Raw genomic sequence first — 18,891 nt, 5'->3', positions numbered from 1 at the left:
CGATAGTGATATGAAAGAACCATGGGATGGAATTTTGTAATTTCACTAAGGAATATCTTGTTGATTTATGGGAAATATTTTGTGAAATCGTGTATTAAAATTTTACATTAAATTTTTCTTTTATAATCTAACTCAGAGATTAATTTCGATATTGATTGATATGCCTTTAGAATTCCGACAGATTTTGATGGAATACCAATAGTTATTAATTTTAAATTTAGGTTATGTTATTGAGAACTTATAAAAAGATTCTTATTAATATGATTAATCAAATTATTATTGAGTTTTTCAATCGTAATAGCCTTACTGTGTTATCACACTTGCACATTAAAATTCTAATATGATTAACATTAATTGTCACTGGTGAGAGTTCAAATGTGTAATTTGTGTCTTTGAACTTTTTTTATATTAAAAATTTGATCTATTTGTTGATAAAAAGGTAGACTTGGCCCGCAAAATTTGATATGAATTGATTTATAGAATTAATGCGAAAAATTAATGCGATTTTCTCTTTAATTTTTTAATGTGAAAAATATTTATGCTTTAGCTAAATTTAAACTTATTTTTGCAGGCCAAGTCCACTTCTTTATCAATAAATAGAAAAACCCCAAGTATTAAGTGACCCAAAGACACAAATAATATATTTGGACGCTCATAAGCGACAATTAATGTGAATCACATTAAAATTTTAATGTGCAAGTGTAATAACGCCGTTATAATAAAATTATTAACCTTAAAATCGATACACATAAAATGCTCTGTTTCCTTTATTCTAAGAATCCACATTCGATATTACAAAATTCCACCCAGAAGTATCTTCTGTTTCGTGTGTCTAAATTTAGCCATCCAATATAGCATGTAACACTGATAACCTGTACTAATGAGCTATTGATGGGTTCCTCGACACAGATCAGCCCCAGTGTTGGATCGACCTGGGCTCACAGTTTGGGTGGCAGTTGTACATGTCCCTTGTGGCTGCGGTGCTGTTCGTGTTTCCCGCCCTCATCATCTCGGCGTGCTACGCGATAATTGTGCGGACCATCTGGGCCAAGGGGGCCATTCTCGGCCCAATCGGTAGGTATTTCTTCTCATTCCATATAAACCCAGAACCTGAGAAAATGCGGAACTCTGACCCGCATTTCTTATCCCAAAAATAAGAAACTAAACACCATTCCCGGAGCAAATGCACAAGAGTAGTGCGGATGAAATTGTAGCTTTATGGCGTTTATTTCCATTTAATGGTGTGATTTATGACTCGGACATGTCCATTATATGCTCTTTTGTTCTCCCTCTTAGTTTTTATCCCATCCACCCCTCGAAAAAACATTCATCTCCGACAGCGATTTTTCCCATCATTTTTTTCTCCACCATCATCTTCCGAGATGTCCGAGTCATGGACACTCAGCACCACTTTCAGATGTGCTGTGCATCCCAAATGCCCCTTTCAACTCCTTCTCGAGATATATCCACTTGTTCTTGTTCTCGAATTTGCCGGTGAATATTTCCATGTAATATTTTTTGATACTTCTCTAGAGAAAATCTAAGAACTTCCTCTCATGGAAGGTATTATCTTACTTGTCTGAATATATTTCCGGGAATTCGAGAACTAGGACTTAACGTACTATGAATGAGATTACTTAGGGATTCCGTTGCAGATCGACGTGGAGGAATCGATCGAGGAAGTCGCCGTGCAAGTTCGCGCGGCATCATTCCACGTGCCAAAGTGAAGACGGTGAAGATGACCATCGTGATTGTGATAGTGTTCGTGGTGTGCTGGTCTCCCTATATTGTCTTCGATCTGCTGCAGGTCTTCAATCAGATCCCGCGGACGCAGACCAATATCGCCATTGCCACGTTCATCCAGAGCCTGGCGCCACTCAATTCGGCCGCCAATCCGCTCATCTACTGCCTCTTCTCAACACAAGTCTGCCGGGCACTCAGGTAAGTCCTCACCTTCATCGAGAAATTTCTCTATATTTTTTAGAACATAGTACATAGTCATTGCATTGGCATTACTGTTCATTCATTCATTGGACTAATTCTATATGGCTGCTGAAAAATCTGCGGCTGACGAGTTGCGAAACCAAGATCTCACAGTCATAGAGATATTACTTTACCAACTGATCTACTACAATTTAGAGGACAAAATAATCTTATATAAGGGCAACTGGGGCAATAGTAAACAAAGAGTAGTTGTAAACACTGATATGTCTACACTACTTGAACTTATGTCGATTATTTCTTAAGTGTTTAAGGATGCCTGTAGGTAGCACAACGTTCCATAGAGGAACTTTGACCTTCCCACAAGGGGTGTTCGGAACCTAAAGAAATCTCCTAACGCCCTCGACACATTTACGACTAAAGTCCAGAGACGACTAAGGTAGAGGTAGAGGGTTTTAAAGGTAGTCCAGGCAAAACCTTTCGTCTAAACCTACCTATGACCGGAAAATTTACCATTTTGTAATATTGAAGATTTAAAAGTCAACTAGGGGAAAGGCTCATAATTTTGTCCAGTTTTTTATTTTGGACACTTTGAGGATAACATTGGACACTAAAAATAAATTGATTAAAATGATGGATTTATATTCTAATATTTGATGAACAATGAATTCTATCTAAATATTTGTTCTTTTTGGAAGATATTAACACTAAATACGTTAAATTTTGAATATGATTTGAGTTGAAATTGCTTTGTTGAAAATTCAGTATGAGCAATTGCTTACGAGAAATATGACAGAACTTCGTGGCTTACTTCAGTCTTATTTAGTTTTGGTGAAGTACTAACAAAGTTTGTTCGCTGTTTTTGAGTGATATTATTGAATATTCATTGAATATTGTGTTGATTCACGTTACTGATGATTTGTACATTTGATCTGAAGTGAGATTTGCCTTGTGAATTATATTTTTCGTGTGAAAAATGGGAGATTTTTTAAGACATTCACCAGTGAGGTGATGGCTCTTATTTTGGACAGGTGTTTTTCTCACGAAATTTCGTGAAGTTTTAGCTTTTGTGATGACTAGGTTGGACAAATGCCTGGAGAAACAAAGGAGCATCATCTCTACGAAAGAGATGTAGCGAGAAATGCCTTGAAAGGCTCCCGGAAAGGTCAGGGAATGAGCGAATCCGCGCGTACTTGGAGTACCGAAGTCAACTCACTTTAATGAATGATATGGAAAGTTTCCGGGCTTCTGTGACATTCTACGTTTCCCTTACATGAACAGGAAGAGGACTTGGTAAGATTGGTTCATCAAATGCAAAACAATGGGCATCCTGCTGAGGCGGATTAACTGTCCAAATTTACAGCCAAGTTGGCCAAATTAATAAACAAGTTGTCCAAAATAAGAGCCAAAGTCACCTCTACATATCAATTCATTTTTAAACGTATTAAAACTAATTTTAATAAAAATAAGACGATAAATAGCTTGCTAAGTTTCTAAACAACCCTTCTGAAAAGAGAGTAACAAGAAATGTCAATTAGTATAGAAAATATCGCACTTCAAACTTGGAACTTCGATGCTTATAAGCAGACTGCCCAAAATTATGAGCACTTACCCTACTTTGGAGGGCTCATTTTTCAACCGATTTGGTTAAATTTAGGTTTTTTGGAAAGGTATTGGAATTTCGAATCCATCTGCATTGGATTTTAACTTTTTCCAAATATCAAATTTCTTTAAAATTGTTTCTTATACAAATTTTATTAGCATTGCTTCAAAGAAGTAAGTCAAATTTTCTGTCGTTACGCCTCACAGTCATAGTCCCTCATCATATCCTTTTGTGAAATGTCCATAACACTTATCAAGTTTAAATTGCACAGGATTCAAAAAATCAAATTTAGATCCGTGACCATATTGTTTTTAGATAATTTATGCCTGAAAAAAATATCAAACCATTCCAGATTTTCAGAATACTCAAATTTACGAGATAGGTAGGATAAGATAACCCTTTCATTATAGTTATAGTTATTTTCATAATTTAATTATGATAATATTTCAAAATAAATATAATAAATAACTCTTTGCGATATGTTGGATTTTTGAAAGTATGTCGAACATGAGGTTACTGTGCTAAATTTCGAACAGCTTATAATATCGGACACTTCCTTTGTTTCCTAATATTCCAAAAATTTTATTTCTCTTAATTTTTAGAGGTTGTAGACTGTCATAGATAGAAAAGAGGTTTCCTTCTACGAAAAATTTTTGGAAGTGTTCCGAAAGCAATGAAGCTTTTACACTGCTCCGCATTAGATTGAGATTTATTTGTTCCAAATTCGGTTTAAAAATGGCTTTAATATTAATATTTTTTTAATTCTATTTTCGATATACTTTTTTCTTTTTTCTTTTTTCTCAACACACAAAAAATTAAATTTTGTGTGAGAAAATAATTTTTTCTGACTTCATAAACTAATTTCTTTCTAATGTTTGTACATATCGCAAAGCACAACAAAGTTGTAGGAATCCAGACTATTTTTTGTAAATATCCAACTATTTGTTATTGTAAATATTTAAGCTCAAAAGTAACAAATTTTCAAATTACCGCATTGATAAATGATATTTATTATTTTTTTTATATTTTCAAATTTTCTTTTAAGCGAAAACGTCCTGACACTAAAAACTACAATGACTATACATAATAATTTTCATTAGAACAATAATTCATTCATAGGTCTTGGCCTAAATTCTGAGACCAAGATCAAGATCAAGAAAATTTCAAGATTTTGGTATTCTGAAATCAAAAAAATCAAGATCAAGATGTCAAATCTGTCAAATGTCTTGGAATCTTGAAATCCAAGACACAAACCGTGTGGATATCAAGATTTGCAATTCTAGAACCAATATTTCAAGATTCCAAGACCTCAAATTTCTTATTTCCTTGAAGTAATTCCAAGAACCTGTCGGAGGCGCTCGGATGTTTGATCATGTAATTTAATCGTAATGGTTCAAAACGTTCTAGATGTATGTTTTGAAGTACAACACCCTGAGAATACCTGCAAAAGAATGACATCTTGCATAAGCATTTCAGGGTTTGTCACACGTCACAAGTTTTGTGTCCGATAATATCCTGTCGTATATTATTTAATACAACCTATAATTATTTTTTTCTAATTTATATGACGAAATTTCAATAAATTCGACAAAGAAATGAAGATATATGTTAGAAATTACGTTTCGTTAAGTGTGGAAATATGTTAAAGTGTTAAGTGTGTCTTGAAATCTTGGTTCTTAGCTAAGACATTTTAAGTTCCATAAATGCTTCGCATCGGATTATGAAATTCTGATCTTGGAAATATTTGAAAGCTTGAAATTTTGATCTTGATTTTGGTCTCAGATTCGAGGCCATTGTCAGAAAAATTATTTAATTTTTTTGAGCTATTTTTGCCCCTATACTTCACAGAGGCAAAAATACACCGAATGAAACTCTGTTGGACCTTCCGAAGTTCGTTTCACAAATTTAGTTTATCGGTTTAATTTTTGGTTGTTGATTACCCGTCCGTAACAAGTGTCTCGCCCTTAAAGGGTTGAAGTTATACCAAAAACACTCCTGAAAACTCTATTTGTTTTAATAGTATTAAGTTTCGAACTCAAAGCCTTGAATTTGAGACGGGCTATTGGCCTAAAGTAGTCTTCAGACCAGAGGTTCAGCCGAGATCTTGAAGGTCTCGAAATCCGAAATATCAATCAATTTCATTGTTTTTTTTTTAAATTTAAAAGGCCTTGTACTTAACGATCCAAGCTAAATAAATTCTTCCAAAGAATTTTAATTTATAAGAAATCAGAGTAGTTAAGTTAAGGAACATGGCTAAGTCTTAGGTGTGAAGCCCGTATAAGGTCAAACAATGTAGGCAACCTTTTTAGGGCAATGCGATATTCGCAAGCAAAGTAAAAATTCTCACCGTTTGGAGGTTTATTGTGTACGACCCATGCCAACATTCCCGTACATTCTTATCAGGCAAGATTTTTGGTAACATGTTTACAAAAAAATAAATATTAAAAGGCGAATAATTTATTCGACCTTAAGAAACTGGGATAGATCTCCAGTTTTATACACACAGAAAAATTTTGACTCTAAATTTAAGAATATATAAGATCCTGGGAACTTAAATTGGACGTGAATCCCCGAGGCGTTTAAGTTTAGAAGCTCTGAGTGAAAAAAATGGGCTAGAATCCCTAGCTCTTTCGAATTAAGAGATCGGGAACTTAAGTTCCGCATTAGCTGGAAAATGTAAAATGTCTACAGATTTGCAAATTGCAACTAAAACTAAATGATCAAGGATTTAGAATTAAGGCATTGGCATTCATTGGATGGGATTTGAAATTAAATTCGTGGGTGTTTCTGTTTAAGAATTTTCCATTTTTCTGTGTGTATGCAACTTGTCCGAGATTTGGCACAATTTCCCTCAAGCTTTTCGGCAAAGACTTAAAATATGATTAATTAGGAACTCAGCGAGAGTTTTATTTTTCAAGATCTGTCAATGATTAAATTGACTTTTCCTGTTAAATTGCTACAAGACTTTCTGCTTTAAGCTCTAAACTGACGATGCCTTTTTATAAATTGCCATCAATTTATAATTTTAGTTGGTTTCTTCTCTCGAAATGGATTTTTAATATTCTCTACATTCAGAGATTTACTCAAGAGCTTTTCTATAGAGTTGAAGTATATATTCTTGTTTATTAAATAAAAGCTTCAGCAAAAAGGTTTATTTATCAATAATTTCGAGCTCTGGAAATTCCCTATTGAGTTGGAATTTTAAACTACAAGTACTTTACAATTTTACCCATTTTACCTTAATTGAAGCATATTTTTGAAGAAGAATTGGGAGAATATCCATCATGTTCTTCAAAGTTAAGAGGGCTCTTTTCTATGTAAATAACCTCGTTGTTCTTAAAGGGTAACCTTTTTTACCTGGAATATTACATTACCCCAAGTGTAGAGAGGCAGTGCCAGTTAATTTGTAAACAATAAGAGGATCCTCCAGGATAAAATGAAAAACGATTCCACAATTATACATAAATCTTTTGATGACCAGTATAATTAAAATGTTGCTGAGAAACTTTTGCAATAACTCTTTGATATTTAATACTATTATTTGAGGCAGTTGATGAAAATGAATTTTCCAACTTATTCTGTCGTTTTTCATGCTTAAACTTTGAACAAGAAATTTAATCTGAAATGGAATGTTCTCTGAGTGTATCATTCAACAATGAAGTAGAACTTTCTTATCCAATTTCTAGAGGAATTATTTTGCAAAATGATATCTCCCTTCCGCTCTGAATGCACTGCATTAAGGAGGCATATCAGGGTATTTCTGAGCATAAATACTGAAAAAATTTATAACTGAGAAGCAGGGGAAGTTCGACTTTTCTCAAGATACTCATCCTCCTCATAGTCTTTTGCTGACTTAAATTTATGGAGAAAATATGATTTTGCGGAAGAATTCCTGAGGATTCATCTTCTTATAATTAATTTTCTTAGAAATTATTGAGATTTTCTGGGAAATTGCAAAGATTCTCATGCATATCTGCCTTAACTTTTACCATTGCAGACGTCTTCCGCCTTTTCGCTGGCTGGCGTCTTCGTGGTGCTTCAAGTCTCGGGAACAGGCCAATCATGCCCAGAACAGATGTGGCGTGACCGGGGGACCAAGACTGCACAACAGTAGTGACTCCATGAGGACCCTGACGACCTCCCTCACCGTCTCCAGACGTTCAGCCTCATGCATGCGTCCAGCACGGGTCATGATTGCTGAGCGTCCAAAGACCATCATCATGTCAGAAGTGTAGTAGTTAATATTCCCATAAAACCCATTTAATTTATTTATTTATTAGCAACTTGGGCATTTTTGTATATGCAAACTAAATTTATTGCTAAATGATAGGGTTATGGCATCACTTACGGCCTTTCCATACTTATGACATTCATGCAGAAACCTTCCATTTTAATGACAAAATAATTCTGAGACTTTCGATATACCTAACTTATCAAATATTCTGAATTTCGTAGTTCTTCGAAATTATTTTATCACAAAAATTGAAGATTTCCTCGAGGAAGCCAAAAGTATGGACAGGCCATTATTAATGCCGCAACCCTTATGACTTTTATTTCCATCCAACAACGATGGAAAGACAATATTTCGGGGGACAAACATATGGAGTATATAAAAGAGACGTCGAATTTTCTAGCAAACAAAGAAGAAAAAAAAAGAATTTAGGCAATGAGACATACATTTCTTATACGATGAAAAAAATTTACATGGGACAAATTTGAAGCTATACTGAGTAGATTTTTAGATATTTTTGACGAATATTTTACGTAAGGGGATGTTCATGTGCAAAAAGCACAACAATTGGCACCATTTGTGTTTTTCCTTTGAGTCAAAGAAATTTTTCAGAGGCAGAGTCTTCTTGGAAAATTCTTCATGATCTAATATTCTCAATGAAGAACTCTTCGTATTCCTGGCAATATTTCTTTTTGGAAATTCTGTAATTCAACTTCACACAGGATTCTCTTCAAAGTCTGAACAATTGCTTGATGTTTTATTCCATCAAGCTCATATGGCTCATAGAATGGAATTCAAAACCACAAGGGATCACTTTCGTTCTAAGAATATATTTTCTTTAATGAATTAAGGAAGAGAAAGATAAGGTGTGTACTTCGCTCAGAAAAAAAAAGTTTGTAGAAAAGGAGTTCAAGTTTTGTAGTTTCCATATAAAAAGTTACAAATGGAGGTAGAATGTGGTTCCAATACAAAAGTTTGTAAAAAGGTTTGTAGTTTTACAGCCGAATTTGTAATTTAGCATCTTTACAAACTAAGTTTGTACAGCTACAAACCTTGGAGTTAAAAGTTTGTAACTCATTCAATATACAAACAAAGGTTTGTTCAGCTACAAACTTTGGAGTTAAAGGTTTGTAGGTCGCCTATTTTACAAACCTTTTGCTCTAGAACAAACTTATTTGTAAAGAGCTGTAACTGTAATGAAATATTTATTACTTTTTTATTTATTTCTTTATTTTTAATCTCTCAACATATAAAAAGCGGATTAATTGGGTTCTCGGTTAATTTTTCATAAAATTACATGTGCGAGTGTGTGCGAGTGAGAGAAATGGATTACAGAGGATGAACTGGGTTTACAATAGTGAATACTTTTTTTCTCTTTCAGATATTTGCCTGTTTTTGTCTAAATTAATAGATTTAAATGCAATTAGCCTTAGATTGGAAATTTATGATTACAAAAATTGCAAAACAATTGAAAACCTACTTAAAGTAGCGTTCATTCATATAAAAACCCGGTTATTTTCAGATAACATATTGTAAACGCACAAAACGTTGAATTCAAATCCAGGTTTAGTCAACATCAGTGGCGCTGTAGTCATTATCCGATATTTCTCCAGTTACGGTGTGAGCGAGTGTAAACATTTTTCAAATATAATACAATTTATTCAAAGAGAATTGCAAAAAAATGAGTTTTTTGGGTGGTAATCTTTAAATTACTGATGCTGTGCTTCATGCACAGTGTGTGGAAAGGAATTATGATGCAGTATACCCGTGATTAATCGGTATGGAAGTTTCTTTTCCGATGTAACCTCACTTTGTAAAAATTGTAATTTTCTCTAATTATTTCTCATGAATTTTCATCCATTGCTTCATTGCTTTTGCATCCTAGTCCGTAAGTAACAGCTGAGCCACAATCCCAACAGCCTTGGAATTTTATAGATCTGAATATAAATATGCGAGTCCAAGGGCAGTGTGAGAGCGGAAATTAAACAATTTTCCAAAGGAGTTAAAAAATAATTTAAAAAAAAATAACTTTTTGTTAATTGTTGTTATGAAAATATAATATAATTTACTTTAAAAATCTTGTGTTTGATATTTTGATATTTATATATTTCCTTCTCTAAATTGAAAACCAATTGAGTACGAAAAATCTTGTTTCGAGTTGTCTATATTTTGCGTTTATTCATATATTTAAATAATTATTTTAATTCACGAATCTGTCAAAAAAAGAAAAAAATCTGCAACCAATTGTACTACTCGGCATTCATTTTTCGCCAAAATATTAAAAATAAAGAACTCAGTTGGGAAGGAACATCACGTACTTATAATAATTAACTGCTTTAAAAAAGAATTTTACTTACTATTTTATGGCTTCTTATTATTTTCATTATTATTATTAAAAATAATATCGGTTTAAATTTCGAAAAACAGTGAAAATTGAAACTTTAATAGTTACAGCCCTTTACCTCCAAAGTTTGTAGCTGAACAAACCTTTGTTTGTAAAATGAATGAGTTACAAACTTTTACCTCCAAAGTTTGTAGCTGTACAAACCTTTATTTGTAATATGCTCAGTTACAAATTCGGCTGTAAAACTACAAACCATTACCTCCAAAGTTTGTTAGGTTACAAATTTACCTCCAAATCTACAAATCTTTTGACAAATCTTTTTTTTCTGAGCGAGTTTAGTTCTAATTTCTTTCTTAAGTCTCAAAGATTTGAAATAAAATTATTGCATTTTGATTAAGGGATGCCACAATGCCAGAAACTCCGAATCCCGAAAAATGGCAATCACCTATTCATAGTGAGTGTCGGTAGTCCGGAAGGGCTACAATCGGAATTAAGGAGAAGACACTATACATTTATCTCCTTTAGACACCGTTAAACCGACGATTTTGAATCGCTAAAAATGTGGTATTTTCAAAGATCTTTTACTTGGATTTAAGAAAGTTATGAATTAAGGTAAAGTGACCTCAAGTCGACCGGTTCCTCAATTCGGCCGGTAGAGTTATTTATTCAATTTATTCAATTTATCATTAACAATTTTATAGAAATTCACCATTAAAACATTCAAAAATATTGACCACCGGTCGAGTCGAGGAACCAGTCGATTCGAGGACACTTTAACTTACATGACTTCGGCCCTTGTTACTGATATTATTAAAGTTTAATTACATGTGGATACTACTTTAGAAATAAAATTGAAGCAGGTACATTTGAAATGTTGTTCAGTAAAACCCTGCATTTGGCCAAAATGAGGTATAATTTATTTATTTAATTTTGCAATTTCTTCTAGTAAATTCTTAGCAAAATGTTTAAATTAAAAAAAAAAATATTAGGACAATTTTCCAAATTTTTAATTTTTATTATCAGAAATATATTAATTTAGTAGGGGAGACCGGGGTAGCATTAGCCACCAAATGAAATATTTGATTGCGTATAATTTGTACAAAAAAAGTTTGTATGAAGCTAATAAAAATCTCAATGAATAGTAAGGGAAGTAAGGAAACCACTCTTCCTCAATATTCCTTCAAAGACAAAGCATTAGACACCACTATCTAATGCTATATGTGGCTAATCTGCCACGGTCTCACCAAAATCTTAATAATTTTTAATAAAACAAATCTTTCAAAAATATTTTTAAAATACAGAAAACAAACAATAAATTGAGTAATACTTATTTTTAAAGCTCGATAATTCAAAGGGAAGGTTGAGTAGGTAGATAGATCATTTAGCAAAGCAAAAGCGACAAATCGATAGATCGATACCATCTTTGTGAACACCAACTGAGCGCCACGATCTTTCAAAAAAAAAAAAGGTTGATAGAGCAGGACAATCTTTGCAAAGATTAGAACATCAGTACGAACTATGTAGAAATCAGGTTCATCTTTGGAAAGATTATCACGATCTTTGCAAAGATCCGTACATAGAATATGACCTAATGGAAAAAGACCGTTTAAGCAGCACAACTTTTGCAAAAGTCGTAAGATCAACACGATCATTGCAGAAAAAAATAAACAAAAACAGGTGATCGACTTAATCTCAGTAAAACTTTAGGATATCCATTCGATAGATTGTGTCAATCTTTGCAAAGAACTGAAGATCGGTACAGAGATTTATGCAGAGGTTACTCGATTTTTGGGATGAATGGTATGATCTAGTCAAACATTAGTAGATAGAATGGCCCTTGCTAAAATTTTAAAGGTCACCTAATCGCCATGATCTTTGTAAAAAGATTGTTAGATCAGCACGACTTTTGCAAAACTCATAAAATCAATACGATCATTGCAAGAAAAAACAAGAGATCGCTTGAAACTTAGCAAAAATTTCAGGGTTCAGTAGATCGATACGATATGTGCAGAGACCTACTCGATTTTTGGGATAATTGACATGGTCTTGTCAAAATCAGTAGATGGAATATCCTTTGCAATAATTCCGAAGATCAACCGATCGACATGATCTTTGCAAATAGATCGTGTGATCATCACTAATATTGCGAAAGTCAAAAAATTGACACGATCATTGCGAAAAAAAACAAGAGATCGCCTAAACTTTTATAAAAATTTCAGGTATCGATCACTGGTAAAAACAAAAGGATCAAATTGATCGAAATTTGATCGTTTTGAAAAAGGATGGAGCATGTTCTATTAAGATAAGTGTGCATTCAAAGTTTGAGACTTGATCCATCCTTTACAAAAGGATCAAATTTAAATCGATTTGATCTTTTTATTTTTACCAATGATAGATTACCACAATCATTGCAAAAGATCAGAAGATCGACACGATCCGTACAGAGATCTACTTGATCTTTGGGATAATTGGCACGATCTTATCAAAAAATCGGTAAACAAAATGGTTTTTGCATAAAATTCGCAAGATCGCCAAAATGTTTGAAAACGATCGACAAATTTGCACCATCTTTGTAAAGACTGATTGATCGGCTCAATTTTTCCAAGTATCAGAAGATCTATGCCATACGAAGAGCTTGACGGGTTCGAAAACTCTTTAAAAAGTCGACAGGATAGGACGATTTTTACCAAAGATTACTAAGAACAGCGCAATCCCTGCGAAGATCGACAAATATTTACGTCTATCGTAGATGATCAGGTATCGTATACTTTACAAAGGCTGGCAGTTGTCTACCCCTTCGGTTAATATCAGAAATTGTTTTCAAAAATTGCACTAAAAAAAAGATTTTTGGTTAAAAGTTTAATAAGGATTTGTCGAATGTGATCCCTGGTGGTTCCATTGCTTCTTCCTATTTTATAAAATTTACTATCCAGAGTATTATTTTCCTTTAGTTTTTCCAAGACGCGATAAAAGCGTATGAAAGTCATAAAAACTAATGTAATTTTGTATGATTGTCCTTTTTCTATTCCTTAGGAGACTTTTTGATAGTGTGACACTGTGCCAAAAAAGAGTATTTTTGTTAGAATTAAGAGACTCTCTCGGGGTGGAGAGAAGTCTGTGAGGCATCCTCTAAAGAATTTTGAGGCATATGGAAAGTGTGACGCAGGTTTATAATTCAAAAGTGAAAATTAGACTGAAGATAAGGCATTGTTTCATGTACTCTGAGGGTTATTGCAGATTATACAATGATGTGAGTGGGGTTCTCATTCCATTTTTTCCCACGTACTTTTCCTTTCTGGAAGCTCCGCGGAGGCATAAAAGCTCACGCATGAGAACCCCGCAGTGTTTGTGTACACATGAATTGGAACATGAATGTATAGTGAATGTGAATAAACCCAAAATACAGTAAACACTCTTATTATTATTACTACTATGGAAAGCGTGAAACCTACCCCTCAATTTTACACCACAGAATTCACTCGAGGTGAAAAATGCAAATCAACAATTTCAGCAGCTGTTGCCCTTAGATTCTTTCTTTAGAAATTCATGCCATGCCATTAACATGAAGTGTTTTCGTGAATTGGATGCTCATGAAGCCATGCTGTGTCTTCCTCTAACCTGGCCTAAATTATCTCTCTCCTGAACCCCAAAAGCTCCCTTGCCAAAAGCATTTCGCACTCAGTTGTGCTTGGAGCACAGGAAAAGAGTAAATAAAGTACAAGGGGTGACGATAAATGAATTGGAAATAAAAAGAACAAGAACCCCAGAGACAGAGAATTCGATTGAGGAAGGAAAAGGATTTCTTGAGATTGTTTGAATACCATCACCACTCCACAAAAGGCAATTGAACAAGTGTCAATGGTAAAATATTTTCACTCAGAACAACTTTCAACCCACAAAATTCCTGAGGATGTTACCACTTCAAAAGAATTTTTACAGAGAAAAATACTTCGTAAAAGTTTGTCGTATTTTGGGATTCTTTCTTTAATGTAGGAGAAATTGAAAATTTTTGCAAGAAAACAAAAAACTTGGATAATTCAACAGAATTTGCTGAAGACTTTCAGAAAGGTTTGTATTTTTACATTTATTTAGAGCTCAAGGAGCTCAAAGTTTTTCCCTTAGTATTTAACAAATTTTTTATGTTAAGAATATTATGTTATAAAGTCTAGGTAATTTTTTGGTATTTCCAAAATACTAAGGTAAAGAAGAAATCTTAAATCTAAACCAATTAAACTAACTTTACAAAAGATTGATTGATTTATTGAAAATATAAAGATGCACCAAGCTGCAAAAGCTGCCATATGTGCATTGGTGGGTTACATAGGTTTTTTTTAACATTATTAAATCTTAAAAATAAGAATGTTTGTACAGTACAGGCTTAGCCTTTCTTATATATCGTTATATAAATTAGTCATTTTGAGAAATCTAATTACTTTGTTTTCACATTCAATATTTTCTGACAGAATTTCAGCTATGTTTTGACTTAAACCTATTTCTTGTCGCTGTGTTAAATATTTTGTACATTGTGATAAAATATGATCTACAGTTATTTGTACATTACATACGTCACATATTGGAGGATCCTCTCTGTTCATGAGGAAATTATGAGTTACATTCGTATGTCCTATCCTTAACCTATTTAAGACTGTTTCATTTCTTCTAGAATGTTTATCATTATATTTATAGCCAAAAGGATCTTTTTTAACTTTTCTAAGTTTATTTGCAAATTCTGATACTTCATTCCATTTAAAATCTTGTACTTTTTTCCATTGCTCTTTTGTGAAATATTTTAAATCTTTTTGACTACAATCCTGATTATCTGGGAAATATTTATTAGTGGCATCTTTGGCTACTTTATCGGCCTTCTCATTAAGACTTACTCCACAGTGCCCAGGACACCAAAGGAGTTTTATGTTTGACTTATTTAATATCAATATGTCTCTTATTTCACTAATGATAGTGTCATTATTTTTAATATTAAGAATTGCTTTTAGTACTGACAAACTGTCTGTAATGATTAATCTTTTTGTCCCCAGTTCTAAGGGAACAGTACAAGCATCTAAAATTGCTTTTGCTTCTGCATAAAAAATTGAACAAAAGTTAGGGATTTTAACGCACTGTAGAACATTATCACTAGAGACCACACTGTAACCAGTTCCCAAATCTCCTTTAGAGCCGTCAGTAAAAATTTTTTCGTATGATTCGTATTTCAACATTTTTATATTAAATTCTGATTTAAATTGCATTGGATGCGTGTTATCTTTTTTATTTATACTTAAACTAATGTCAACTAAATCTTTATTAAATTTCCAAGGAGCATATTGGGGAATAATAGCTGCCTTACTGTCAAAACTACCTAAATTAAGGCCTGCTGATACCCTAAGAGCACTACTAACGAACGGTTCAGGAAACTTATCGTAAAGAGAAGTATTTTGCAGAAATTCGTGATTTGGATTTCTAAAATTATTTTTCTGTTTGTTAAAATATGAGACTGAATTTAAGTTCCTCCTATCTTGTAATGAGGGGAAACCAGAGGCTGCGAGAAGACTTGGAATTGGAGATGATTTGAAGGCTCCAAGTGAAAGTCTTATTGCCGTATTATACGAAGGGTTAATTATTTTCAAAATATTCTCTTTAGCCTGACCGTAAGCTTGGGAGCCATAATCAAATCTGCTCAGTAATAAAGACTCTACTATTTTGAGTAACTGTTTTTCTCTTGACCCCCATCGAGTATTACTTAAAGCTTTAATTAATTTTAAAACATTACTGGCTTTAACTTTCAGATTTTCAAGATGTGGTTTAAATGACATTTTTGAATCAAATGTAACTCCTAAAATTTTTGTTTCTATTACATTTGCTATAGGCTCCTGATAAAGATTAAATGAAGGTTCTTGGCAGTTTCTTTTTGGACAGAAATTAATGGCACAAGTTTTTTCAACAGAAAACATAATACCATTGTCATTTGCCCAAAGTTGGATTTCTGAAATTGCATTTTGCAAGTTTGACTTAACATTATTTTCATTTTTATCAGCACTAAAAATTACTAAATCATCTGCATACATCATAAAATCAACATTTGGACAATTGTCAAGAACCTGCGTCAGACCATGAACGGAAATTAAAAATAAAGGGACACTTAATACTGATCCAGTAACCATGCCATTTTTTTGTTCACACCAATCTGAAGCTTGGTGTCCATAAAGGACACTAAAAAGGCGGAATGATAGGAAATTCTTAATGAATTCAAACATTTCACCTTTCAAGTTCCATTTGGCAAGCTGATGTAACGTTACTATCCTCCAGGTTTTTTCGTATGCCTTTTTTATATCGAAACAAATAGCCGAAACATGATTTTTTGACTGCAAATTTAGGCTTATGAATTGTTGCAAGTAAACTAAATTATCTGTAGTTGACCTGTTATTTCGAAAACCCGATTGTTTTTCTGATAAAAGATCATTCTTTTCTATCCACCAGACTAATCTTTTAACAACCATTTTTTCTAAAATTTTACTTAAACAGTTTGTTAAAGATATAGGTCTGTAATTTTCAGGTTTACTAGGATCTTTATTCGGCTTTTGAATAGGGATTATATGAGCCTTTCTCCACTCATCAGGGAATATCTTTTCTTGGAAAATTCGATTAAAAAGTTGTAGCAATTTAAATTTGGAATAGTCGTCTAAGTTTTTTAGCATGCTATATGTTATCTCGTCTGGACCTGGTGATTTACCTTTAGAATTACTAAGAACTGCTTCTAATTCTTCAATAGTAAATAATGAGTTCAAATCCTCAGGGCTCTCTTCATTTGTTGGTTGAGGCAAAGGATTTGATTCCAGGAATAGTTTACGTTCTGCAAAATTTGGATTGTCAAAATTGTCATCAGAGTTCTTACAAAATTGATCCGCTAGACTTTGACAGATTAGGCTTGGATCTGATACTAAAGTGGAGTTATGTTCTAATTGATATATCGTTTGAGTCTTAAAATCCTCCGCAATTTTCTTTACTTTATGAAACATATCTTTGACAGATGTATGGTGGTCAATAGATTCTACATAGTCGTTCCAAGTTTCCTTTTTAGATTTTTCAATTAAGTTTTTATATTTGTTTTTCAAACGTTTATATTCTGCAAAATTTTCTTCAGTTGACATTCGTTTAAATTTTTTTTGAGCTCGTGTACACTCTTTTCTCAATGCATCTATTTCCTCATTCCACCACGGGACGGTCTTATTTTTTGGGATTGCTTTAGTCTTAGGTATAGATATTTTAGCCGCGTCTTGAATTACAGAAGTAAAAGAATTTACTGCTTCATTTATCTCAACATTATCAAGATTTACTAGATTTCTGGATACCGATAAAGAAAATTTAGACCAATCAGCTGAATTTTCTTTCCATCGGGTTCTTCTCATCAGATCAGGAAGATTATCTGGTAATTCAATCCTAATAGGAAAATGATCGCTATTGAAATGGGTCTCTAAAACTTTCCATAACATTCTAGGAAAAATTTCTGGGCTACACAAAGATAAGTCTATTGCTGAGTAAGTTTTATGCCCAGGATGTAAATAAGTGTTAGAACCAGTATTTAATAAAGCAATGTTATTGTTATTGATGTAGTTTTCAATAGTACGACCTCTAGTATTGGTATCTACTGATCCCCATATTCTGTTATGCGCGTTAAAATCACCAACTAATAAAAATGGTTTTGGTAGATTTGTTAATAAATCATTAAGATCACTTATATTAATATTTTCATTTGGCCTTAAATAAATTGAGCAAATTGTCAAATTACCTAATATTGAAGTTTTAATTGCCACAGCATCTAAAGAGTTTCTAATGTTCAGTTCTGAATATTTAATTCCTTCACGAATAAATATAGCACAGCCACCATTGGAAGAATTAATGATATCTTTGTTTGAGATCATTTTAAAATTTCTCAAAGAAATATTTTTGTTAGACGTTAAATGTGTCTCTTGTACACAAATTACTAAGTTTGTACTGTCTTTTGCAATTAATTGTAAATCTGAAAAATTATTACTAAGACCGTTTATATTATATTGAATTATAGCCATAGTTAATTGTTAATATAAATTGGAAAATTATTTATCTGCTTCATTAATCACTTTACAAAAGAGATTGAATGAAGTTTAATTTTCTTATACTATTTAAGTAAAAGAAATTATGACCTATATGGGATTCAAACCCGGAACACTACTAAAATAGATTGATTGTTCCATCATTTAAGCCACTGCGAGCGTTTTTAAAATCAATAATTACCCTAAAATAATAATCAATTAACTTATTGAAATTGGTTTATAAGAAGTAAAAAAACAAAGTAGGGGAAAGTACTCTCCCTTCGAACGTTCATGCCTTCGAATAATGTGAATTTTCTTTGATTTTTCCTAGAGATTTATACACAATTATCACATAATTATCAATAATTGATGATAATTTAACTAATATTTAATAAAAATGTGTAAATCTCTTAGAAAAATAAAAGAAAATGCACATTATTCGAAGGCATGAACGTTCGAAGGGAGAGTACTTTCCCCTTTATTATTTCATTTTTAATTTTAGTTATTTTAGTTTAAATTTTCTTACACATTTAACAAAATAAATTTTGAAAATTTCCTGATCAATTGAAGAGGTTTTTAAGTTTAGTTTTCGAAGTTCGTCAACCAAACTAAGCCGCCAGTGGACGTTTATATAACTCATGATATATTATAAATATATTATAAATATCGCTCAATCGATATTACTGAGGCTTAACTAAAAAATAAA

The 18,891-nt window shown here is 32.7% G+C and overlaps 1 protein-coding gene across 1 annotated transcript in view; it reads left to right on the top strand.

The window, feature by feature from the left end:
• Positions 1 to 8,623, top strand: part of LOC129809785 (cardioacceleratory peptide receptor) — a 135,161-nt gene extending 126,538 nt beyond the window's left edge. The window contains exons 9-11 of the mRNA XM_055859873.1: positions 910 to 1,074; positions 1,656 to 1,941; positions 7,542 to 8,623. Of these exons, the coding sequence (XP_055715848.1) occupies positions 910 to 1,074; positions 1,656 to 1,941; positions 7,542 to 7,779 (689 nt within the window). The 3' untranslated portion in view covers positions 7,780 to 8,623. The remainder of the gene's footprint in view (positions 1 to 909; positions 1,075 to 1,655; positions 1,942 to 7,541) is intronic.
• The last annotated feature ends 10,268 nt before the right edge of the window (positions 8,624 to 18,891 follow it).

Source organism: Phlebotomus papatasi, chromosome 1 (assembly GCF_024763615.1).
Source record: "Phlebotomus papatasi isolate M1 chromosome 1, Ppap_2.1, whole genome shotgun sequence".
NCBI classification, from domain to species: Eukaryota; Metazoa; Arthropoda; class Insecta; order Diptera; family Psychodidae; genus Phlebotomus; species Phlebotomus papatasi.
The sequence above is the reverse complement of the archived record's forward strand: the minus strand, read 5'-3'. Positions and strand labels throughout refer to the sequence as shown.